The sequence below is a fragment of the Apteryx mantelli genome, chromosome 4, assembly GCF_036417845.1.
Source record: "Apteryx mantelli isolate bAptMan1 chromosome 4, bAptMan1.hap1, whole genome shotgun sequence".
NCBI lineage: Eukaryota > Metazoa > Chordata > Aves > Apterygiformes > Apterygidae > Apteryx > Apteryx mantelli.
Genome location: NC_089981.1, coordinates 39,153,377 through 39,178,765, shown reverse-complemented (window position 1 = coordinate 39,178,765; position 25,389 = coordinate 39,153,377). Strand labels below are relative to the sequence as shown.

The 25,389-nt window shown below is 37.2% G+C and overlaps 1 protein-coding gene across 1 annotated transcript in view; it reads left to right on the top strand.

Annotated features, from left to right (window-relative positions):
- SHANK2 (SH3 and multiple ankyrin repeat domains 2) overlaps window positions 1-25,389 on the top strand; it is a 328,166-nt gene that overhangs the window by 56,571 nt on the left and 246,206 nt on the right. The window contains exon 10 of the mRNA XM_067296273.1: window positions 2,302-2,368. Coding sequence (XP_067152374.1) covers window positions 2,302-2,368 — 67 coding nt within the window. The remainder of the gene's footprint in view (window positions 1-2,301; window positions 2,369-25,389) is intronic.

Sequence of the window (25,389 nt, the reverse complement as noted above, 5' to 3'; positions counted from 1 at the left end):
AGTTTCTGTCATGATGTATAGTCACTTAAATAAGAAGCAAATGATTACTGAATAGTTTATGTTGGATGGAATTTTGTAATGAAATTAGAAACAATTTCAAAGAAAAAGCCTGAAAAACAGTAAAATCAAAAATTTGGGGAAAACTTGGATTCAGGGCATAAACATGATAAATGCTATGTTCAGCCATTTGCTTTAAGCTTTACTAGGTAATCTAGAAAGGCCATTCTCATATTGTATTTTGCTTAAAACATAGTAATTTGTTTGAAGGCTTATATTTTACTAGCCAGTAGACTTTACAGCTTAACCTACATCAGCCCGTCTCTCTTTAAACCAATTGTTGCTGGTTTAGGACCAAAAGATAAAATGGAGATTACCTCACTGTGGTTGAAACCACCCGTTTAAATTTGCTGCCTACTACAAAGCTTTTCAGGGCTGCTTTCAGAAAGGCTTTATAAGTTATGGCTTGAAGCAGGAGGACTAATATAAAGGGCATCTCGGGTCTAAAGAAATGCTTTAAAATGAAGTCATCAGGAGAACTGTAGAGTTGGGAAAAGAATGTGATAATCTGACTTTCAAAACCCCCCATCTAGTTTTATTTAGGAGTATTGCAATGAGTTCTTTTTTCTAAGACAGCTCACTCATCCCTGCAGCAGTCAGTCTTCACAGACCTGCGCTTTAATGAGACTCTTCCAGTGCTGCAATAGGATATATGGTATCACAGTCCACTTTGAGTCACACATGAACACTAGTAGCAAAATGAAGCATGGTGTAAATAATCTAGGCTGAACTAAAAGCACAGAAAATGTAATTATTTTATTTTTAGATAAAGTTGATGAAATGGTTATGACTCGATATTTAAGCCTGCTCTGAGTCTACCATTTAGAGCAGAATTTAATACTTTTTGTTTTACACAGATAATACTCAAAGTTTTATATCTGTAGCTTGCCACTCATGTAGAAAGTCTTCATTTTTTGAGGATTTCCATGTTAATAGGACCATTTAAAGAACTTTGCTGTGTTGAGTGAAAGAAAATAAGGTTTCATGATTGTTACTTTAAAAAAACATTACATTAGCATTGTACTTTATACCTCTCCCTGAGAACATTTAATCACTTCAGTCTTTGTTTTTGTTATTCTTCATCCCTGAGATTTGTGGAGTAGTACGAGCCAGCTGATAAACTCTTCTTTCTTGATCATCAGCTCAAAGTTCTCTGAGTTTTCAAGCTGGCCACCATTTCTCATGGTCGACAGTAGCCCTAGACCAAGGGGGGTCCTTAATTGAATTATCATTTTTGTTTGCATCCAGTATATGCAGAATATTCTGTGAGAAAGATGAGTCCAGCCTCTCACTTTTCCCAGCATTAGAAAAACCACAGTGGCCACCAGGGGGAAGAACTGCTGTAAGAAATATAAAGCTGTAAAATGGACCTAGAAAAGGGAATTGGTGAATATTTATGGCAATATTAGGAGAAGGAGAAAAAGGGCAGAGACATCAAGGATATAAGCAAATCTCTTTCCTCATAGCTAATGGAGAAGTTTCTTGTTTTAAGTGCATTTAGGTTAGAATTCAGAATAGATAGTTTTACGTCTGTGTTCAACAATTAGGAAACAAATAAAAAAGAAAATGATTTTTTATTTTAAAATTATATTTATGAAAATACTTTAAATATAGACAAGCACATAACCATTCCCAGTTCCTCTTTCTTAGTCCTTTTTGGTGTCTTAGTGGTATCTGAATACTTGTGGGTTTTGGTGGTACTTCTCTGGTTATCTGGTGTTCATTGCATTGCAGTTCTTCTTTGCTTGTTTGAGTCAGGGCAGGACAGGAGCAATTAATGGGAGATAATCTCCTAAATGTCAGAGTTGGGTACCTGGCAGAGTCCGCTCCTGGAGCACGCGGCATACAGCAGCATAGCCCTGCCAGCTTTGGGGATGGCAGATGTAACGTTCAGCACTGATTTGGACTGCCGCAGCCTGAAGGGCTCTGCAGTTCTGCACAGTCTCCTGAGACGTCCTGATCCTTTTCAGACTGTTCTCTGTCCCCCAGTTACTTGTTTACCGTACAGTGCTTCTTACTGATGGATTGTAATATTTATACGTAATAATATGTTTCAGAAAATATTGCAAGTATGTAGTAGCTGCTGAATAGAAGTGGAAATGTCCAAGAAATAAACAAACTGCTACTTTATTTTGCTTAATGAAAATAGATTTGTATGGTACTTGTCAATGAGGTAATGTACATATTTTCCTGATTAATAAATGATGGCAATATTTTAACTGTAACTATTTTACAATCTTTCAGGTGGCTATAATAGCAGGAAATTTTGAGCTTGCTGAATATATCAAGAATCACAGGGAAGCTGATATTGGTAAGCAAAATACTTACAAACACTGAAAATAAATTAGAATTCATGTTTAAACTGTGATTTTACAAAGATAAGTTAAATCTGATTTTACGTGAGATGTGACAATGGGGCTGATGGTACTATTGTTACAGGAAGATTTTTAAAGTAATTCTTATTTAAAAAGGAAGATAAGGGAAAAAGCTGCATTGTTTTCTAAATATACTTTGAAAAAGAAAATTTGATAAGTAACACAACAGAGTTATAGATGTTTTATGAGTATGAATGTGCCAGTTTGTAACAGATCATACACATACACCCAGAAGAGCTAAATTGGCTCTTCATGCGGGCTGTTTTGCACTATGGCATCAGCCCGAAGCAGCTCTCAAGTAAGTATAACTTGTCAGAAGAAGATCATAAAGAAAGAGGCTTGTGTGGAATTGAATTCATATATGGCAGAAACTGTCTATCCATATCCATAAAACAATATCCTCTCACTGAGGTTTGTGTGAGGGGCTGAGGTGAAGTCTAGAGCAGTTCTCTGTGACAGGCATTAAGGGGCCTTTGAGAAAAAACCTTAAGGCTTTATAAAGATCTTTTCACATGGAGTGTTCTGCCATTAAAAAAAGAACAGTTTGATAAAGTGATTACTAAACAATTTAATTAAAATGCTTTAATTCAAGTTAACTGAAGTTCTGCAGGAACGTCCTTAAGTTGAACTAAAGAAGCACTCTTTCTGAAATAGGAGGGTCTGTATAGTCGTGTACACTGATTTAACTCAGTGGGCATGTCTGTGACTTAATAACACTTAATTTATGTGGAAAACTATCCCAGCTCACATAGAACCCAAGACTGTAGAAGAATTGCTCTGGATTAAGGCCTCCTTTCCCTTTCCCTTCCTAATCGTTTATGCTCTGCAGGAGTATAGGTAAAAGTTCTGCAAGGTAGTGTGAATTCTCGTATCAAGTATGTGTGAACAGAACCGAGGACACGGCATGGAAGTTTGGCATAAAAGTTCATACGTTTGCATAAAAGTTCATAGTGAGTGTGGAAGGTTTTTACTTAATGTGGTGGAATAGTTACTTTCCATGTAATATGTCTTCCTTCTGTGTCTATAAACAATTCTGATGTAAAAAATTAACTAAAATGAACCAGCTATTTGTAATATGGCAAGCATCTTACTACTGTTTATGTATGACTAAGGGCGAAGATGTTGAAATGAAAGGAAACGATCGGGTAGATTTAAATGTTCACCTGTATTCGTGCCATGCTAGACATTTTGGCTTGCATGTAGCACTAGTGCAGAACAAGTATTGCACGCAGAACAATGCACAGTATTATATTTTTCCTCATGGATTTTGTTTTCTTAAAAGTAGTTGTGAACAATGAAAGAAAAAAGGCTAGTAAAGGAATGACTTGTTAGTATTGATTATACATACGCTTATGCTATAAGTAGCAGTGAAGTATAAGAATGCTTACAGTACACTTACAAACAGTAACCTCAGGATTGAAAGCAGACATGTGCCTGGAACCACTTTGACATTAATGTCATTAATTTTTTGACTGACCAGTTCTGCGCACCTTTTCCTTCCACCATGAACAGTGGTGTTTCCAAGTCACATCAAGGTGTGTGAGAAACTGGAACATGGTTAAAAAGTAAATGGATGAGAATCAGTCTGAGAAAGGAATGATAGTCTTGTGGCTGAGGCATTATGCAGAACTTAATATTTCTGGCTATCATACAAAGTTTCTGTATGATTTAGTGATTTCCGGAAAAATGATGAGAAAATATCTTCTTTGGAAAGATTCTCTCAATTTTCCTGATGCCTTCATTTTTCCACTGAAAAATGGAAATATTGGTGCTTCCATGATTTGCTTGCACTTTTGCAAGATAGATTTGTTACACTGTGGTGTTGGATTAAACATAACTAATTAAATTGGTAGGTTGGTTTTAAGGAGTAAGCATTACCTGATGTAATGTCTTCACAGCTAATTAAATTGCGAAGGGCATTTATCTCTTAACATTTATTACTTAAAGAAAAGTAAAGACATCAAAATGTTTATTTCTGGAATGTCTCCCAAATGAAAGAAATGAAAAACAGTATCCCGAGCAGAAATCCTGGCAGCTAGTGTGGTGATGAACATGCAGAACAATGTCAGCATTTAAAGTTTAACAACTTGGCTTTTACTTATCATGCTCTTCTGGCTATGTGCTATATTCATGTAGTTTTGGATGTGTTCCAACATGCATCATTTGAGTAACACACCCTCTCAGAGCCCAGAGGCAATATAGTGGGAAGGAATAGTAAAGAGCTAGAGTAGTATCCTCATGAAGGTAAGAAGGATAGATCATGTTAGGAAGTCTCTTGAGGAATATTTCATCTTTCATCCCTCAGAAAACATTGGAGACTATTTTCTGTTAGAGAACACTTTGATTTTGAACTGGTTTATTAAACCTTGTTATTATTAATTTAGACTCATTTAATAATTGTAATTATTTTGTATTCTGTAATTATTTTAGACCTATTTAATGATTTACAACTTTGGGAAATTCTTTGGAATATATGCAACTTTGGGCGGGGGGGCCTTCCAGATTTTAACTGGTAGATGACAGGCAGTTCAATGGTTTAATAGTAAGCTTGGCAATGATTTTCACAATTATTCACAACAGCATTCACTGACAGGAGGGGATGGTGTTGGAGAGATTTTTAACTCCTATTTTTATGATGAGAAAAAGGTGTTTGTATTTTTTATTGTGTTTGATTTTACAGGGTAAGAAAAAGGTATGTATGCATTCTCTTTGAATTACAACAGAACGCAGGGAGAAAAATAATCTTTTTTTACAGGGATAATGGGTTCAGATTTATCCATCTAGAATTTAGGTTTAGTGTATTTTTGAGCTTTTGCTTAAATACATGTGTTTCACTAACCATGTCAGACGAGTTGGAAATCAAATGTTAAATATGTGTGCATTTGGCAGGGTTCTCCAGCTGTTACAAATGTGCTGGAAAAAGATCCACATTAGGTCTGAAACCTTTCAAGAACAAAGTTCTAACCTGTAGTGTTCTTCATTCAATATCTTCTGCTACAGATACTTTTAAAATGCAAGCCTAATATGCACCTCCATGCATTTTTTTTTTTTTTTTTTTTTTTTTTTAAGAAGGAATCTACCTATTCTTTCCTGGGTGTGTCATCTTAAGAATGGGAAAATTTTAACTGGTGATAGCAGTGGGAGGCTGTACCTAACTTAGTAATTTCAAGAGCAGTTTTTTATCTGGTAACAGAAACTAGTTTTTGGATTTCTCAAACTGAAGCATGTGAAATATGGAAATGAATATTTGCTTAAGATCTCTAATCTTACATAGTGAGGAACTACACTATCAGAGTCCATCTGTTTTGACATGTGCTAATTAACATTATTCTTAGATAATGTTGTTGTCCCAAACTACTGCAGTAGGAAGTCGCTTGTACTTTCAATGCAGAAGGTATTATGTGGGTGTCTTCCAGTTTGTCAGTAGTCACAAAGCTGTTTCAAGTAATGTTGCCAAAACTGCAATTATGAGGATCTAACAGCACTAATGTGATGCTTATGAGTCATGGTCCTGTGCCATGCGTTGCCATGAATGAACTGCTGTGTTTGGTGATAGTGATTACAGCTCGACCTTTGCGCAGCACGAGGGTATTGCTGCCTAGGCAGTAACGGGATGAGTCCGCGATGTGCCAACAGCACCAAGAGGTAGTCTCAATGCAGTGGTCCACAAGAGCTCTACATAAATAAACATACGCACTTAAGTGCTGGTTATATCACTTATTTTCCATTCCACTTTTGCCTGCCAGTTATATTTCGTAGGCTTTTAGAGTAGGATACCATTTTAAGCCGTACACAAAGTCCGGCCTGTTAAGTTAAGAGGCCCAATTCTGTGCTTTAGTAAGGTGTCCTTTTTAAAAAAAACCACCAAGAATAACCCTATTGTTAAAGATGATAGAGAAGCAGCTCAAGTGGAAAATGACCAGGGTATCCTCTAGCAGTACAGAATGTTAATTTGCAGCAGAACTACTAAATCTTTGTTCCTCTAGAAGTACAAAACTCTATGGATCCAATCCCCCTGATTGCTCTTCATTTTTTTTAATTACAGAGCAGTGCTGCTTACCTTAGCTTGCTCAGATCTCCTGTGAAAATGAGGTACTGTAGTACAGCCGTCAAGAAAGTGCTCTCTTGTTGCTCAGTGCAGAATTTTCATAGGGGTAGGATCTTTTCTTATGTTGATAATGTAACATTATCAAATAAGCTTCTAATTATTATTCCTGAAGCAATTGTATTCGGCAGATTTGCTGAAATACTGAAAACTAAGCATATATAAAGTAAGCTTCTTGGCAAAAATTGTAAGACTTAATGTCTATATTGTAGACTGAAGAAAATCTAAAAATATTTATTTTAGAGCCAAAACAGGCCAAAATGATGACCTGTGTTTCATCTGCCGGAGCAATGTGACATCTGACTGAGGAAAGGGGGATGTTCTCATAAAGTGTGCAATGTCTGCTCATTGCGCACAGATCTAGCCAGATTAGAGCCTCTGTGTAGAGCCAGTGGGAGGATGTATGTTCAGTCAGAGCGCCAAATTCTGTCTGTTTCCCTTAACAGCAGCAAAATGAAATCAGGATCGAATCCAAAAGAGGAAGCTGTAGGTGCCATTGGCAACCTGAGCAATCCAAGGAGTCCCTGTCTAGTTGCCTGGGAAAACAGAGAGGAGTTCTCCAGGAAAGCGCCTCAGCCACCTAAAATGGGGTTGCAGAGGCCACTCTGCTGGTGAAGCTGAGTGGGTTTCAAGACAAAAAATGCCCTTCAGGGTTCAAAACTATCTGGAGAGGTCAGGTCTGGTAGATGTGCCCTGAGACAGCACTGAGCAGCAGCACTTCCACTGCGAAGCGGGTACTACGGCCATCCTACCTCGCTGGTATTCCTGCGCTCTGGGGAAAGCCTCGGTCTGCTTGGGTTCAACCCTCTGTCGTCTTGGAAGACGTAGCAGAGGAAGCTTGCGACAAAGCAAAGGGTGGTCCATGGGAGGGGGAGACCTTGCATCCAAACCAGCTTAATATTTTCATGACTCTTAGACTTACACGGGAGAGTACTGCTTTTTGACTTGGTGCTGCCATTTTTTCAGAAACAAAATAAAAAAGAAAAGCCTTACAAATGGTTTCTGTGGCTTAGTACAATAAAGGAAACCTTGCTCTCACTAATAGGGAAAGTTTACATTACTCATATTTCTAACAGGGATGGTGCCGTTTTGAAAGGCCGGATAATGTGTAAGAGATAAAGGATTCAGAGGAGAGTAAAAAAGATATCAATAAGAGATTAAAAATAAGATCCACATTTCATTGTATTTAGTTTTTTAAATAAGGTTTTAAACATCAGGGAATCCCTTTTGTTTTCTTGATGGATGTTCAAAAGGTGAAAGAAAATTACTATTATCATTTTAAAAGTAATCCTATTTGAAACAAATTAAAATAATATTTTTTGTAAAGCAGGAAAAGCTATTGCCATAAGATACCTAGAAACTTGTCCTACAAGAGTATGAAATACTCAGTGCAGCTCCTCAGATTATTTGAAGTCATCATGTCCCCAAATTAGCTTTTTAAGGAATAATAACAACATCGGAGCAGCTCATTTTAATTATTACTTATTTCTGAGAGTCCTTGGAACCCAGAACTATCTTGCAGCTTTATCACTATATTGTTTCATCATCTTTTCTGCTTTGAGGAAGACCTTATATATGCTCCTAAGGTATTGCACAGCAGTTACCTATTGTTAAAAAACCCTAATACCCCTTTGTAAACGTCATTTTTTAAACTAGTGACAGCATATTATTCATTTGTATAACTTTATGCATTTATTTATTGCAAACTAAGAGAAAGTAATGGATTAAAAGATGTGATGAATAGAAAAGTTAATCCCTGATTGTTTTCATCCAGCCTGCAGCTGTCTGTGAGTTAATGAGCACAGCAGATTTGGGAAGCATTTGCTATACAGAATTTACTATGGCTTCTATAGGATGGAGGTACAAAAAACAATTATACATATAAGAATATTGAAGCTTTCATTAGATACAGATATGCAGACATTAAGTATGCTGCAAGCTGGTAATCCTTTGACTTGGATAACCTATTTTTAACTCTCTTTTGCCTTGGTTTTCTGTGATGAGATGAAATTTCAGATGGATTAAATGACATGGGTTGTTCTTCTTCAAGTGAACAAGGTTTGTTTTATATTGTACATCTTGTCCTTCAGCAGCTTTGAAGCTAGAAGCAATAGATTTTTTGCTTTATTTTTGTTTGTTTTTTGCTTTTGAAAAATGAAACACATTGAGCTGGTGTGTGAATTTTTGGTAGTTGATTAGCAAACTAACCAATACTTGGATACTGTTGCTAGGCTTCAAGTCAGGGTTCCTGTATTCCTCTATAATTATGCAGAGATATGTGTATGTGATGATTTGTCTGTGCTTTCACACAGATTTTTTTTTTATATTGAAAGTCTGCTAACATAGTAGGCTTATCCTTTAAAATATACATATTCTGAACTGGGTGATTGCTTTTAAATAAAACACGTTTCAAGCATGAGTAAAAGTATTTATTTCTATTGGAATTGTGGCTGTAAACATTTTAAGAAACATGCATTTTATTAGAGAATAAGCAAAACAAATCTTTTAAAAGACAAGGATATTAGCAGGTTTGTGGTAAACTTGCTTTTCTAACCTATTTTCTTAAATTAGATCAGAGTGATTGAGGTCAGCATTCTTGCTTTTTCAGCTGCAAGTATTTTTATTAAATGCTATCCAACCCAATGAATATTCTATTTGTTTATTTATTTATTTATTTTGTTTCTTGAGAACCAGTTAGCAATTTGATTTTCATACCTCAAATGCCTGCAGAATATTTTCTAAGTTAGAAGAAATCTTATTTAGAATGGTAGAAGCAGAAACAAGAACGGGCAGTAAATCAGAAGACTTTAAAATCCACAGAACCATTAGCAGCATGCAGTGACTTGTTCTATTTTTATCTCATGTTACTTAATAGAAGCAAAAGAGACACAAGCATGTGTTATAACCCTGTGTATTTGTCATTTGAGTTATGTGGGTAACTTAACCTGTTTTGTATGCTATAGGGCATTTTAAAATGGAAAAAGGATAACATTAGTGTTGAGGGCAGTGGTGCTGAGATCTTCATTGTCAGCATTTTAAATGCGTATCGTTTGATAGATTGTCATAATCCTATGTTACCTTATCTAGTTTATGTTTTAAATACCTATCCTAAACTAATAATTACTTCTCATGACCATAGGAAAACTTCACACCAATGACTTTTAAGCTGAGCTGCAGTCAAACAAATATTCATTGGTATGAAATAAATTTGTTGTTGTTGTTGTTGTTTTCCTGTTACTGTCCAAAGGGTTCCAAGGAATAGCGTGTCTTATGCTCGGTCTTGGTATGTAGTAGCAAATAAACTAGAAAACTGGGTATTACTATCTGTTAGTGTAATTATCTACTGAAATGTAGGACAGTAATTTTGTTTTTCCCTTTGATCACAAGTAAATTGTATCTGTGTATGTATTAGTACAAAATTGTGTAGTAACTATAGAGTATTATCTCAAAGTTTAAACTTCATTTTCAGAAGGTGATTTTTTTTTGTTGACCTTTGAAGTTCAGTGTAGTTCTGTGCATATTCCTGTATTAGGAGATCATACAGACAGTAAATCGTAGCTTCTGAACTATCTAAGGTGAAACTAGATGCAGCATATTGCAGGTTATGCAGTACATAGTCATTGCCTATGTTTTTTTAAGGTTATGATTAATTCTAAGCAGGAAAGTAAGGAAAGAAATGATGACATATGTAATTGTTAAGTAGTTTTCAGAATGATGTGGCCTAGTCTTGTAAACCAGCTTGTAGTGTGTCTTGTTTCCTGCCAGGTAGGCAACGCTTGCCTTGGCCACTCCTGTTAGATTTTTTTTTTAATGGATTGAACAAGAACCACCTCCTAATTGAGCAGAAGAAAACCTGTGGGCTGTCTTACCCACAAACCCATATTACCCAATAAACCCAGGCCATCTTAGTGCACTTGAGTTAGTTTTGGTTTAGGGAGAGAGCTTTGTGGTCTGAGCAGTGGGTGCTCATCACGCATGTCCCCATCTTCACTGGCATGTCCCCATATTCCTCCTGGAGAAGGCAGGTTGTGTGCTTGGAAGGGTGGAAGCAAGGGGGAAAATTGGTACGTGTTTGGATCTTGCCCCGTTCTTCACAATCAGACTGAAATGGTTGGAAGTGTTTCTTGGTCCCCCAGCTTACGCTTCCCCCAAATTTGGCTTCTACCTAGCTCCTACTTGGGAGCAACGCGTTCACCTTTTCTGCACCCTCTAGACTGGGACCATTATATCCAGCAGCTGAATTGTGCTTTTTTTTAACTGTTCCCATCATCAGCGAGCTATTTCATCATCACGTAGGGTCAGCTACCTTTCCAAGTCCTTAAAGGGTATGTATGCTCGACTGCGTGGTCCTTTTTGTCCTGTCACCCAAACCGAGTGCAGTAGTTTGGGGGTTTTTTTGGTTGTTTTTTTTAGTAGCCTTTACTGGCTTAAGACCTCTGAAGTAATATACAGGGGAATAAAATCTGAGGTCATGTACATGGAACTACTGCAGATTGCTGAATTAAAAAACAAGCAAACAAAAAGTGTTGCTAACATTACATTAGGAAAAAAAGAAGTAAAGCCTTAAAGTATGGTCAGTAGGAAAAATGATTGACTCTATGACCAGAGACAAAAATGAAATGTATTTTTGTATATCAAGCTGCTAAATGGATAAGATTAATTTTGTGCTTTCCAAAAAAGAAAGTAATTGAGTGGATTATAGTATCCTCAAAAATTCCAGTGAAATACAGAAAAGGATAATGCCATTGAACTAAACAGGCAGATCAAAGGTCATGCTATTAGCAGACATCAAGGCAAATACCTCAGAACCTCAAAGGCTGGAATTTTGAAATGTTTCAGCCAAACTGGAACTTGTGGTAAAGATTTTGGGTTACTCTCTGTGAGTGAAATTCACCTCTGCATAAATGACTATTGCAGTTCTGTTTTCACTGAAGTACAGCTTTGAGGGCTCAAGCGTTGTGCAGCCTCATGTCTGATTGCATGGTGTGCTGAACATCCTTAGCTCCCACTGAAGTCGCCGGAAAGGGAAAGCAGGCAGCCTGTCCCCTGGAAGCCGCCTTTCAGGTCCAGCCTTCCACATAGGAGGCCTTTAATTGAGGGCATCTAAAGAGAAAATAGTGTTTTTGAATTAATTCAGTGGTCTTTGATTCAATTTTATAGGTCGTAGATCATAGAACTGGAAGAGATTAGTGTCATTGTGTAGTCTGACCTTCTCCATAGTGCAGTTTACAGAACTTCTATTAACTAATTTTCTTCTTGAACAGGAACATAACTAGGAAAAACATTTTGTCTTGTTTGAAACCTGCAATAATGGATAAATGAGATTCATAAAATTGTATCTGAGTCTTGTGATCTGATCTTTTTGGATCCATTTGAAAATTGTTCTGGAGTTGCTTACCCCTTTATTAAGCAGATGTATCTTGTTTCTAGTATAAATTTGTCTAGCTGGAGAAACTGGATCTTGATTATAGCTTAGTCTTCTAGATGCTATTGTTGTGTTCTGTGTCCAAATTTCTGTACTTCTGGAGTTTTTTAAAGAGACTGTTACAAAGCCACTCCTTTCTTAGCATCAGGGAGCTGACCTAAACTATTAGAGAAGTCTGACCCCCAAAAAACTCTGTATGAGTAGGAGATGTAAAACTTGAGTGAAAGTCTAAACTGAACATAAGGAACTAGCGTGGACTTGGTGTTTTTTCTATTGCTCTTTCATCAGTAATATCTTAATTTTAACTATCTTAGTGCTAACTATTGTCTTAGTGCCAACTAAAAGCTGTATCCCCAGGCTTCCTGTAATTGTGCTTGTCTTAAGGGGTATGCCTCTTGAAGGTATGCTATCAGTGCATTTCAGTTATTATACGCAGGTCTCTGTTGAACAGAATAGGAGTGTTTGGACCTGTGCTAGAGAGTGTGGACCTACTAAGATAAGGGACTCGTCAGTCCAGCTGTAAGCTATGAGGCAGCTTGACAAGGGGTAGTGCAGAAGGAAAATTGTTTGAAGGTGTCTCGCGGAGAATTCTAGTATTCCTGAAGAGCTAATATGTTTTTTTTAGGTCGTTTTTCAGCACAAGCCTCAAGATCTCTCTAACATTCTGTCAAACACTGTACAGAACTTCTTTGCCAGACAGTGAAGCCAGGTCAAAAATAGATGCAGGCCAAATGGAGAAATGAATGTGTGCAGAACCCCATGACTTTCTATTTCTTCCATTTACAATGGTATGAACACAGAAACAAGAGATGAAAGAACATGAAATAAATGCCAGATAAAACAAGGAGGAAAAATAGATATTGGTAAGAATAGTCAGGGATGTCTCCTGCAGAAAATTCCTGTATCCTGAAATAAAGGTTTGGGGGGAGGAAAAATATAGAAACTCAGGATCATATAGGTCCATATACTGAAGACTTGATCATAAGCATTTTTATATACCCTGTAATTTCCTTTATCTAATGGGACTACCTATCGAATACAAAGCTAAGGCTATGGGAAAGAGGATGGATTTTTAACTCCTGAATTTGTAGCTAGATTTTCATGTGCCAATGTGTATCTTAATGGTTGCATTATTGAAAATAATTAGGTTCAATATAACTCCCATTTGAGGAAAGGAACATCTTCAATTGTCTAACTGGATTTGGATGAGATCAGCCTTTTAAATACAGAAGCAACATGGTTACATTGCCAATCATGCAAAACATCACATAAGGTATTTGCATCAGATTAATGATTGGCAAGGATAGTATTTTTTTTAGATAAGTTCAAATAACCTTTTTAAGTGGGTCTGATGTCCTTCATTTTGAACACGTTTTATTACACTGTTTCAGTGACTCACTTCCTTACTTGGACCTCCTCTTTATGTTGTGTTAATCTCACGTGATTTTACCCTCATTTTTAACAGCCAAACATACTGTTTTTCTTCCAAACTAGATTATTTATCAAAATTAGGTAGATCAAGTAGTTTTCCATTGAATATACAGTGGTTTGACAATTTACTTGTCACTTAATTCATTGAAGAAATTTGTTTTAATATTTTATGAATATTCTGATTTTAATAACAACCCTTGGGTATTACTTAATTACTAAAATTTTACTGAAAATTAATCTTGTAATGTGTGATCTCTTTAAAAGGTAATAGTATCCTCATGCAAGACCATTTGTTGTCAAATTATAGATGAAGCTTGATAAAGAAATAGCCTTTTCATGTATATTGCTTTGAAATGTGTACTATTTTACACTGTTGCTGCTATTAAATCTCATAGCTCATCAATCTTGTAGGCTGCTTTTCCTATGTCTGAATTGACAGTCTTTCACATGGAGTTCAGGATAAGCTGTGTCTTTAGCAGTCGAGATTTTGTCACATTGTGGAAGATACCTTCAGAGTAAACACTTTCTGAATGTTTAAATCAGATCTCCTTAGGATCTTGGGCAGAGTTTCCAGGGAATAAGGCAGTTGAAACTACTTCAACCTTTTCTTTTTTTCCCCCTTCTATTTTAATGAGCTGGTGTTTGGACATGTTTCTTTTCTGTTTTGTTTCATTGCCAGATGTTCATTTCATTGACAAGAAATGTTTTCCATGATTTTTCTTTATTTTGCAGTTCTAAGCACTGCTGAATCAGTAGGATGTCTTGTTTACTGATTGCCATGGTTCTCTCCAGTCTCAAATAGCGATCTTAAAGGATGTACATGTTATTTGTTATTTTAATGTTTCTTAAGGATGTCGGGAAGAATTGTTTTGGTGCTATCTGGCTTTGTGTGTTTTGAGAAATAGGTGAAAATATAAATTATGTTTAATATAGTTATATAAGATGGAATTTATGGGTGGCACATGTTGTCAATGAACCTCAGTTTTAATTTCTTGAATTTCCAAGTTAACCAGTTAGATTTAAAGTTTTATTTGCTAGTCTATCTATAGGTATGTTAGTACTTGGGTATAAGTATAAATATACATGTATGTACATATTCATATGTGTGTGTGTGTCTATGTAATTATACGTGTATGTATATGTACATGTGTATAATATATACGTACATATATAAAGGCCCACTAGGGAGTGGGCTTATTGTTTTGCACCTCTTTCTGTGGTGCACCTCTCTCTGCTCATCCCGTGACCCATAGAGGGACGTCCTCCATCTGGAGAGCTGCAAGTACCAGAACACGCTGTGCAGTCCTGTCTCCTGCCGTCTGTCCCAGGCAGGGTAGCTTACCTGCCCTGCGTAGCCTAGCAATCCCAGGGATGTGCAGCAGGCTGCTTTTCCCAGAGAATCAACAATCTGTTATGAATTTTTGTTTTATTACCCTTTGTATGGGCGTCTGTGTAATTTCATATGCAGTTTTTCACACTGCTCCATTTTCTATTTAATATCTTGAAAAAAAAGTCCTGAATTTTCCATAAAAGGCAAAATTGTGATACCGTCTTGATTCTGAAGAGGTTGCAGGGTAAATTTTATCCAGGAGAGTGGCTGTATTTGGAAATCCTCGCTAAAAGAAAACAACAAAAGATTTCACAGAATCACAGAATCGCTGAGGTTGGAAGGGACCTCTGGAGATCATCTAGTCCAACCCCCCTGCTCAAGCAGGCTCACCTAGAGCACGTTGCACAGGATTGCATCCAGGCAGCTTTTGAATATCTCCAGAGAAGGAGACTCCACCACCTCTCTGGGCAACCTGTTCCAGTGCTCTGTCACCCTCACAGTGAAAAAGTTTTTCCTCATGTTCAGATGGAAGTGTCTGTGTTTCAGTTTATTGAGTTGAAGAGGCAGAAAGGGAAGAATTAAGATAGTATTATATGTGTAAGTGTGCAAGTGTCTCTGTCTCCCTGTTAGTTATATATTTCTGCGAAGTAACTCTAATAGATCAAGACTTTGGTAACCTAGTAAAGATACTATCCTAAAACTATCATCCTAGCTGTTTGATCTTCAGAAATAAAGAAGTTGTGAAAGTGAAATGCCCAGATCTTATTCCTCCTCCAAAACTGCTCCCTTACAAAAAAACAAACAAACAACAAAAAAACCCCAAACCCTTCTTGATAAATTGTATTTCTTTATATATAATATTTTGTATTATAACATTTCATGCTTGGGAAGCTGCCCCTTATATCTCTTTGTAACATCTGAGATAGCAAAATTAAACATGAATTCTGTGATGTGTTTTCACTCTTAAATCTACCCTCTCAGATCTTTAATTTGTTACAAATTACTTATGTATCCTGAAGAAATTACTCATTGCTCCTGTAAAAGTCTTCTAAGTGCAGGCTATCAACTTGCTGCCTTGTCCTTTGAATCTGTCTTTCCTTTTTTTGGTCCATCATCCAGCCCCTACTACTTCTGGCATTTCTGGAGTTGCAGGCACCAAGATATGTCTGTATTTTGACATCAGGGATTTTAGCAGACTAAAATTAATGCTTTCATTTGTGATACTTTCTGGACTTGTTTTTGCATGTCCTGCCTGTGGGGATGCCCCTGCAGAGATGAGACCCCTGGTGGCCCCCGTGCCACAGAGGTGCTGCGTTGTGCAGCCTGCTCACAGCTCACTGCCTTTACCTTCAAAAGGAAACCTGGCTCCCTCTTGTCAAAATAGCGCTCATCCAGACTTCTTGGGTCACATCTTGCAAGAAATCAAAAAAGGCTACAAGTTTGTGGGATTTTTTTGTGTTGATTCAAATCTATCTTTGCCCCTCTTTGGAGGGTTAGTTTTTTTTATTTTGAGTCAAAGCATGGCTTGTCTTGCCTGCTTCATTAACACTCTCGAGAATGCCAGGTGCGAAAGAGCTCTATTTTTGCTGTGCAGATCAAGTGTTTCTGGTTCCTTGTGGCCTATTTTTACACATTTCTTCATTCTGTGACTAGAAAAAGCTGTGAAGAGAACAAAGAGACTGAGAAGAGCGAGAGAAAACTGCTATGATGTTATTACAGGAAAATAAAGGGAAGAATGTATTTGTGAGACTCCATTTTTGAGAGTGCATGGTATTAAAACTAAGGCAGGAAATGATATAAATAAAAATAAATGAAATTAAAAATGGAATAATACATTTTGCTAGCTATATTTCATCAGTCAAATGAATATTTCCAGGTAAATTTATGAAAGATATTTTAGGTCTTTGAATAAAGGATTCTAAAGTACTAGTGGCTCAGAAATTTACTCCTTTGTCCACCAACATTCCAGGACATTCTTTATTTGGTATTCAGTATTCAGCAATTATCTGAATTGATTCAGAAACTACTCCAATAATGATTCAGTGTTCAATACCTCAAAAATACTATAATGGGATTGCATAGAAGTGACTAAAATGGTCTTCCTCCCCAGTCTCCTTCTCCCAAAAAATGTAGAGCAAAGTGAGCTCACACTTGACTGATACTGATTCCTCTGTGGAAGAAGGATCATCTTGTAAATTCAGCTGAAATTGTATGTAGTGTGTTATAGGAGACAGAGTTGGAGCCTACAGTTCTCCTGTGCAGACTCAAGGATGGCTTACCTGGCCAGTGCTGTATTTTTTGCTACCTCATGTACTTTGTGGCTGTTCTGATTTACAGCTTAGGCAAATTCAGGTCCTTTTGACGATCAGGAGCTTGGCAAATATGAAGGTTACTAAACGTTATTATTGGCTCAATGCAACTGGTTGAATCCATCATTTAAAAAACCCCCACAAAACAAAATGTTAAAACTGCTCTGAAGAAAGCCAAGATAAGAGCCACCTTCCTGAGAATAAAATCCAGGCAGCCTAAAGTGAGATGCCTAACGTGAGGTGCTCAGCATCAAAAAGGTGTGTCTATTCCACTAATGGGAAAATATTCATGCTGTAGGTGTGTGAACTCCCAGCACAATCAAAATAATGAGTCAGGCATCTGTGAAGAAAGCCCCAGAATGCCTGTAGGATGAGCAGGAAGCTTTCTAAAGTTACCCAAAAGGCAATGCTAAGTGCAAGTGAGCATCTGAACTTTTTCCTCGTTCTGCAGCCGGAGTGCCTGACTCGGGCACCCGCACCTGCGGGGCGTTCACAGAGGGTGAGCACCCAGCTGGCCCTGGCTGGAGGCAGAGGAGATGTTCAGGAACATGCTGCATCTTGCTCCCTAAAGGAGGAGATGTAGGCTCTACGTGTCTGCCTTAAACTGGTGGGTGGGTGTTTAAACCCAGTGGTCCCATGTCTTAAAAATGTTCAAATCCCTAGGCTGTAGGGACCTGGGAGGGAGGGAAGGAAATGCTCTGTTCCTTTGTGCAGAAGTCACCGACTGGCGAAGAGACTCTGCTGCCCTGGTGGCAAGGGCACTCGACTGGGGAGGGAAAGGACAGAGATTCTGCTCTGCAAATGGTTTCTGTGCATTTGATGCTCACTAGATGAAAATCAGAAAAGTAGCTGAGAATCACTTAGGATGAATTTGCAGGCCTTTGCAGTGTAGCGACCAGTGGTCCCTAAGCAAGGATAAGTTCCTACAACTAAGCTAACCACATTTTTGCATTCCCTGTAGGTCCTTCTAAGACCTCTGGACACTCATTTTCACCCCTAGACGCTCTCATGTTGATCCATATCCAATAATGTGGTTGAGGACCTTATGCTGAGTACCTCAGGCAGTGCTCTATATGCATTTAAGTGTGGTATTGGCTTTTTTCACAGCAGCGTGACTCCGGGTGTCCCTGTGTCTTTAAAAGGCAAACCCAGATGTATTCCATGTGTTCAGAGCTAGCAAAACTGGGGAACCACTTAAACTGAAAGGCAGCGAGCTGTGGTTAGTGCTGGATTGCGTTTAATGTTGGAAGCCTCCAAGCAAGCAGCCTCTGTTAGCTTAGCTTGGTGAGTACTAACAGCGATACAGTGTCAGTCCGGCTTGAAGAATGGCTAGAATGAACTCAGTTTGCTGCCCCAGAAATAGGTAATTAGTTTGTGATCTGGTGGAAAATCTGGATCCTTTTCTTCAACAAGGCTACCAGGTCACTCATATCCCATGTTGGGTTTGTCTGACTGCTAATTCTAACCCTATTAAGCAGAGGTGTTTCAGCTGAATTGTGTCTCGTCTGTTGCAGATCTCATCTCCATTTAATCATGATGGTTTGCCTGATTCTTTCTTTCATTTTCACCTTTCTTCATTTTTCTTCTGCTTTCGCCAATGTCTGCATCTTTTCTGTTCTTTCAAGTATTGTAATTCTTTGCTCTCCCAGTTTTTGCCTTGGTCATTCAATTTCTGTTCCCATATAAAACAGGACCCTTCCCTGTATCTGAGGATGTCACTAAGATTTTTGCCTTTTTGACTCCTCCTTTCCCTCAGCAGTTTTGCGCAGAACTGTAGGGTTATTTGAATAAAGACAATTTCTCCTTTGGGCCTTGTCCTGCAAGGAAGGGAGGAGGAATTGCAGACCTGTGCGGGGCAGGCTTCTGCACCTTTTCAGAATCGATTTGATAGAAACCTAAAACCCTGTTTATGTTTATCATGCCACAGTATGTGCAGCAGTTGCATTAAATGGCAGTAAATTCTCAAAGTGATATGTGAGATACTCGTGTTTCAAGCATAGTGTGTACTGTGGCATCTTGCATGCTGCTGTGTTGCGACTGCTGGCAGATGTTATGGCCATGTTTTATAATAGCGTTGGGCTGCTAGCAATGGATTAATAGTTTAACCTGAGTCCAAGAAAAGATTACATTAAGACAAATAATAAATTACAAGCAGTTGTAATATATGTTGATTGGATGCGTGAACTTCTGTGTTTTAGAAGTTCTGCAACATTTGTTTTGGAGTTTAGGAACTAAAAATAGCGAAAGGCAATCCCAAGAGTCTGTTGACATTCTTGCTTTCTAATCTGTGTTTAGGACAGATTTATTTTTCTTTTTGACTCATTGATCAATTAACAATGTTTATTTAGAAGCCTAAGTAAATCAACAGAGGTGCAATATTGCTGGTGTGAGGTTATTCAGAAGAGGCAAAAAATGTAAGAACTGATCTAACATTATTTCAACTAAATGAAAGGAAGCATGCATTAGCTGGATTCCTAATACAGAAAATGCTTTGGACTTTCTAAAACAGGACTGTATTTTTCTCCTTACAGTAAATAATGCAGTAATCTTTTATTCTGTAATTCACCTAAAAGGTGTTGAAAAGGACAATGTAATATAAGCTTCTAAAAATGCATATTTGGAGTTTAAATTATGTATTTATATGTAAATATTACAGAATGAGGGCAGTGTTATTCTGAAGATGTCCATAATTTATGAATCAAAATAGAGCGTAAGAAAAAAATCTTTTTCTTAAGAACCTCAAAACAGAAAAAACTGTAAAAATTTCTCACTTCACAAAAACCCTAAGATTCATTCACATCAAAATCCATTCCAATAACTTCACCAGTGTAATGTTTACTAAACCGGTTCCTGATTCTGCTTGACCTCTGTGCATGTGTTAAGTCTAAAATCCCCTGAAATCAGTGTTAACTTTTTTTGCTATCTTGATTGTGCATAATGGGAGAACAAGGATCTCCCTTTATCTTCTTTATTGCCAAAAGCTAAAGCTTGGAGCCAGTCTACCTCCAAAGCTGGTGGAGGCTTCTCTCCATGTGCCTGCCTTGAAGGACTCCCCCCTCCGGCAAAGGAGAGCTAATCGAGTCGAAACCCCAGCAGGTTACTGCTGCTTCCCATCCTTCTGCAGAGTACAGGTTATCATCTTGGCTAGCTGGGAGTTTCAGGTTGACCTTAGCAAGTACCTTTCAGACGAGATTTACTGACAGGAATTTCATGCAGTTAAGCCAAATTGATATATTTGGCATATGTTACCCAGAGATTTGGAGGGACTAGTACAGAATAAGAGCTTTTTGATCATATAGTGGCATTGACTATGAACAGAGCATAAAGGAATCTGGAATTTGTTTATTAATTTATTTTCATTTTCTTATTTAAAAAAAAAAACGGAATTATCCAAAAGACAATTTATGTGTCCCCCCTTTTGAAGTATATGCTTCCTCTCTGGTGCAAAGAATGGAAACTTAAAAGAATAGAGCACATTTTATTTTTAAAATCTATAATGTTGAATAGTATTTCTAAGAATGGTATCTCTGTGTTATGTGATGCACCGGTTGCTATGGCAGCAGCTCTTTGTTTTGAACACTGTAAAATAACATCCTGTAGGCTGCAAATGACCAGTGTTTGTATTATAGGTACCCCAGAATTTATGTGCCATTTGTACTTCCCTTTTTTGCAAAAAGATCCGTGTTTCTGTTTTCCATCTATGGTTATGTCTAAATAATCATCAATTACAGGTTATTTTATGTCAGCTGATGAGTGAAATAGTTCAACTGATGGGAGAAATTTTCTGGATCTAAATTCTGTTACGGAAGTGTCAAATCGTGTTCTGTATTATAGAAGTGTAAATCTGGATAAAATCCCAAAACTTATTTTGGATTTAGGTCAGTGCCTTATCTTAGGGTGTGTTTCAGTCTTCTCTTGAGAAGGAAAAAAGGCAAAATCTATTAAGTCTGTTTCTGACAGCTAATGGACTGTGTCTTATGCAATCTTATAAATATTTGTGTTCTGAAATGCAGTCAGTGAAAATCTGCTTATCTTTTGACTTGCATCTTCCATGTAAGTGAAAAAATGGAATAAATAGGGAGTAGAGTTGTTCAAAATGTTAGATTCCCCATTTAGTTATATTTGCTATTTGGTGAAGAGAAGTCTTTAACATATGAAGATAAAACTGTAATGTAGATCTGAAATCCAAATGTTTGTACCAATCCAGTGCTATATGCAAATTAAAGTCTAAAATTATTTGATAATACTGGGTTTATATACAATAGCGGTTATGCTGGTTTCTGAAACAGTAAATTACAATGACATAAGCTTTGAATCTAGCTCTTATAGATTACACCAGCATATGGTTGAGACACTTTGTTACCATCTCTAACACAACAGGCTCTAATTTTAGAATGCCCTTAATTAGTTACAGCTAAATTTTTTCATAATATACTTTTTTTTTTAAAGAAAAGTAAAAGGTTTTTTTGTTTGCCTTGTTTTAATAATCATGCTTGAGTCCATTAAGCTTTGTGCAAACTAGCAAGAAATAGGAAAACAATGAGTCATTAAAATACGTGTTGTAGGGGATTAGATTCTCTCTTCTGGTTGAATTGCTCACAGGCAATAAGGGAAAGTCAACCTAGTATCCTCGCGCGTATTAGAGACGGCTCAGAATTCTGGCAACTTTCCTCTCTTTTCTCTTGATAAACACACCTACAATTTGGCTTTGGGAATACCAAAGTTGTCTCTGCTGTGTAAGAGGCCGGGTAAGTGGGATGCAGCGATACCGGGTGGCACTGGTGTAGTTTCAAGTCATTTGAACATCAGTGTTGAAATAAGGCATTTTTCTTAAGTCGTGTGCAAGTCCTTGTCACTGGAGATCGGTGTTTTACTAGCTGAGCGGAGCTAGTGAAAGGGGCTAAATGTTCAGCTGCAGAATTTGTTTCGTGGGGTGTCAGACTAGTGTATGGAAATGGTTGTTTAGAGATCATTATCAAATAAATAAGTTGGTGACTTAGCTTACTTACAAAGTTCTTCAGATGTAAAATTACAAGAAATAGGTTTTAGTCATGACACTTCAAATGTGTACTCTTTGACTATTTTTGTTTTATGATAGAACCGTTAAATTTATGTGCATTTCATAAAAGCTATAGGGTGTCCTTTTCAAGCAGCTTTCATAGTTATGTGTTAAATAGCCTTCTATGGGTTGCTTTCTCCTGAGATGACAGGATGTGAGTAGATGTCTTTAAGACAAAAAATTCTAGACCAGTTAGTTAAACTCCTTTATCATTAGACAAAGAATATTTTCTGCGCAGCTGAATATCTTTTAATTGCATAAAACTGAACATACATATTCAAGAGTTATACATGAATAAAATAAAGCCATTCGGGCCTATCTTTTTTTCTACAGTCATGTAAATAAATAATTCCACTGCAATCAGTGGAATTAGCACTGATCCAAAACCAGCTTGAAATAAAAATCAGGTCTGTATGTTTAACTGTACTTAAGATTTTCTCTTTTAACACATCATGTAGATTTGGGATAAGGTCAGTAGAGTTTATGTATGAAAAGAGATGCCAATTCTGAAGTATTTGGCAAAATATTTGGATATATATTTCATCTCTTTTTTTCTAGAATGTTATACTTTATATCTTGGATCAGCAATAGAAGCATAGATCTCATTTATTCAACCTAAATGAATAATCAGTTGTATTAAGGATCCTGAGTATATGCGTACAGTGCACTAATGATACTAAAATAATAGAATTTAAAGAATTTTCTTTTATTTCAGTTGATTTCAACTCCAAGGTTTTTTTGGCAAAGAAATGCCTCCAAACAGTCTGCTCCAATCTGTATAAAATGCAATATAGCTTTATAGTGAAAGCATCATGTTTAAAGTACCTCGGATCTTGAGAGCTAGAGGTTAACTTTTTTAGGGTGTAGTCATGTTCAGTCTTAGGGAAAGGAATAGATCCTTCTGTGGAAATCTCTAAGAAAGCACCGTGAAAGTAGAGTTTCAGTTTAGATTATGCAAATATTGAAAATCTATTGATAATTTCCATAAACTGAGCGCCTAACCCTGTTCTCTCTCACGCTGATTCCTGTTTCCCTTAATTAAGTGATGTGCTCATGGATGGCTGCTGGCTGTGTTAGTGGTACTCAATACCGAATAGCTGTCACACCCCAAACTATACTCCAACACATCTAAAATAGTGACTTTAACTGAAAATCAGTGAAGGGAAATACAACTGAGCTGGAGGAAAATGAGCTGTTGGTATGGTGTTTTGTGTAAGTAGTGTTTTCAACCAAGTAAAAAGTATGTGAATATCCTAAGATACTAGTGAAATTCCTACTGAACTAGTGTTTCATCTTAAATCCTAGGTGGGGTTGTTATGAATCTGTTTTCCTTTTTTTGTCAACAGCATATTTTTCTCATTGTACCTGGAACATTAGCCATTTAGGATTTTTTTTTTCCTTAGACTTTCTGACATTAAAATATATGTCTAGAAAGACTGCAAGAATGTATGACCTTAATAGAATTTTTTGCCACCTAGAGTGAGGCATATTTGTATTTTTATTCATTGTTTTACACATCCTCACTTACAGTTATGACAAGAATGTTTTCTGTTGTAATTTGGTATTCTGTAATTTAGTGAGATCAGAGCTAGGGATGCTAATAGAACTTTGGAGTTCAACCAGTTGTCAATATAAATAACTAGTTGATTAAAATTAGCTTTTTTTTCCTGAAAACATCCTGTCTGAAATAAAAACATCGGTTCCCATTGAACAGCTCCATTGCTGTGTACAATCCTTGGGGAAAAATTGCACTGCATAAATATAAACAGTATAACGATTGTCTGTAAAAACAGAAGAGTTAAAGCTATTAAATTCTGATAAAGAACATTAATGCATGGAGTTTGCAACCTCTTGAGTATGCATAGAAGATAATAAATTCAGATGCATGGCAATACTTCATAATACACAGTTTATGTAGATTTCATGGAAAATTTGTCCAGAGTAATTTGTATAAACATGCAAAAATTATGTGTTGAATGAAAAGAATGAAAATAAACTCCAAGTTATAGTCTGTGCTACAGTAAGAGGCTTTTGGAACAGAACAAGGTCAAATTTGCTCATGCATGTGCCAAAGAACCCACCTTTACTGACTACTCGGGGCAGGAGAACCTGCTTGAATACAGATGCCTCTGGGAGCAGGCGCCTTTTTGGAAGGTGGGCGCAGGTCAGCGCTTTGGGCATCGTTACAGAAATGGGCCAGTCTGCAGGTTAAGTTGCCCAAAAGACCTGCAGCCACGAATGGGATTGCCGTGACTTGCCCTGCTCCTGCATGAGGCTCCTGGTTGGAGACGTGGAGGAGTGTTGGGAGTTCGGAGCGGGTTGTGAATGAGCCGCACTCTTAATTACTCTTCCTTGATTTGCATGCGCTTCTGAGCTACTTAGCCACTGCTGAATAATGTATGAGGGGATATAAGTGGATATTCCTTGGCTGAGTGGGCTGCAGATGGAAAGTGTCAGCTTCTTTGCAGCATTAATGTGCATTTTTTCTCAGGTTAAAGCTGTAGAGAACGTAGATAGGCTTTTTTTGGATAACTCCTACAAATGCCAAAATATTAGCAACGTTTGCTTTTTCTCTTCTTTTCTGTTTGAATACCTGTTATTACAGTGAAAGATGTCTGTTGCTGGTTTTTGATTAAGAGTTTGTTTGCCTTAGGACTCCTCGTCAAGATTTCAGTGTTGCACTGCTGTACCTGCTGCTAAGCTTCCTGAAAACTGACAGGAACAGGGATTTCTTTGTTTTTCTGCCACTGAGGTTGATTTGTTTTACCTACTTAAACAAAGTACTTTTCACTGATTCCTCCTTGCACCTCCTCTTGCTTTTTAGTATGTCCCAAAGGGATAATTGGGGTATCTTTTTCCCTCTGAGCAACCTTGATGAGCACAGAAACATGCCATTTTTGTTTATTATATGTCCAATATTTAATATAGGTAGATCTAAACATAATGAATGTGGTAATAATTGAAGCAACACTTAAAACCACCTGTGGTTCACTTAGTAGGAAAACTTCTAAGAACTTTTACCGTATTAATTTACTAAGAGGCATTTGAGTGTCTTAACGTACACTTGTGACTCTCCCTGGAGTGAGTAAAAATATCACGATCTGGGTAGTGTTCAACAGCTAATTAGAAAACATCCCTTTTTATTCCAGAATGCTAGAAAATTAAAGCACAACCATTATTCCACTCGTTTGCTTGAGATTAGCCTTATATCTGTGTGGCATCTAGGCAAGATTGATCCCTATAATATCGAAACTGTAACACTTACGTCATAGGCTATTCTAAACAAAATATTTTGAAT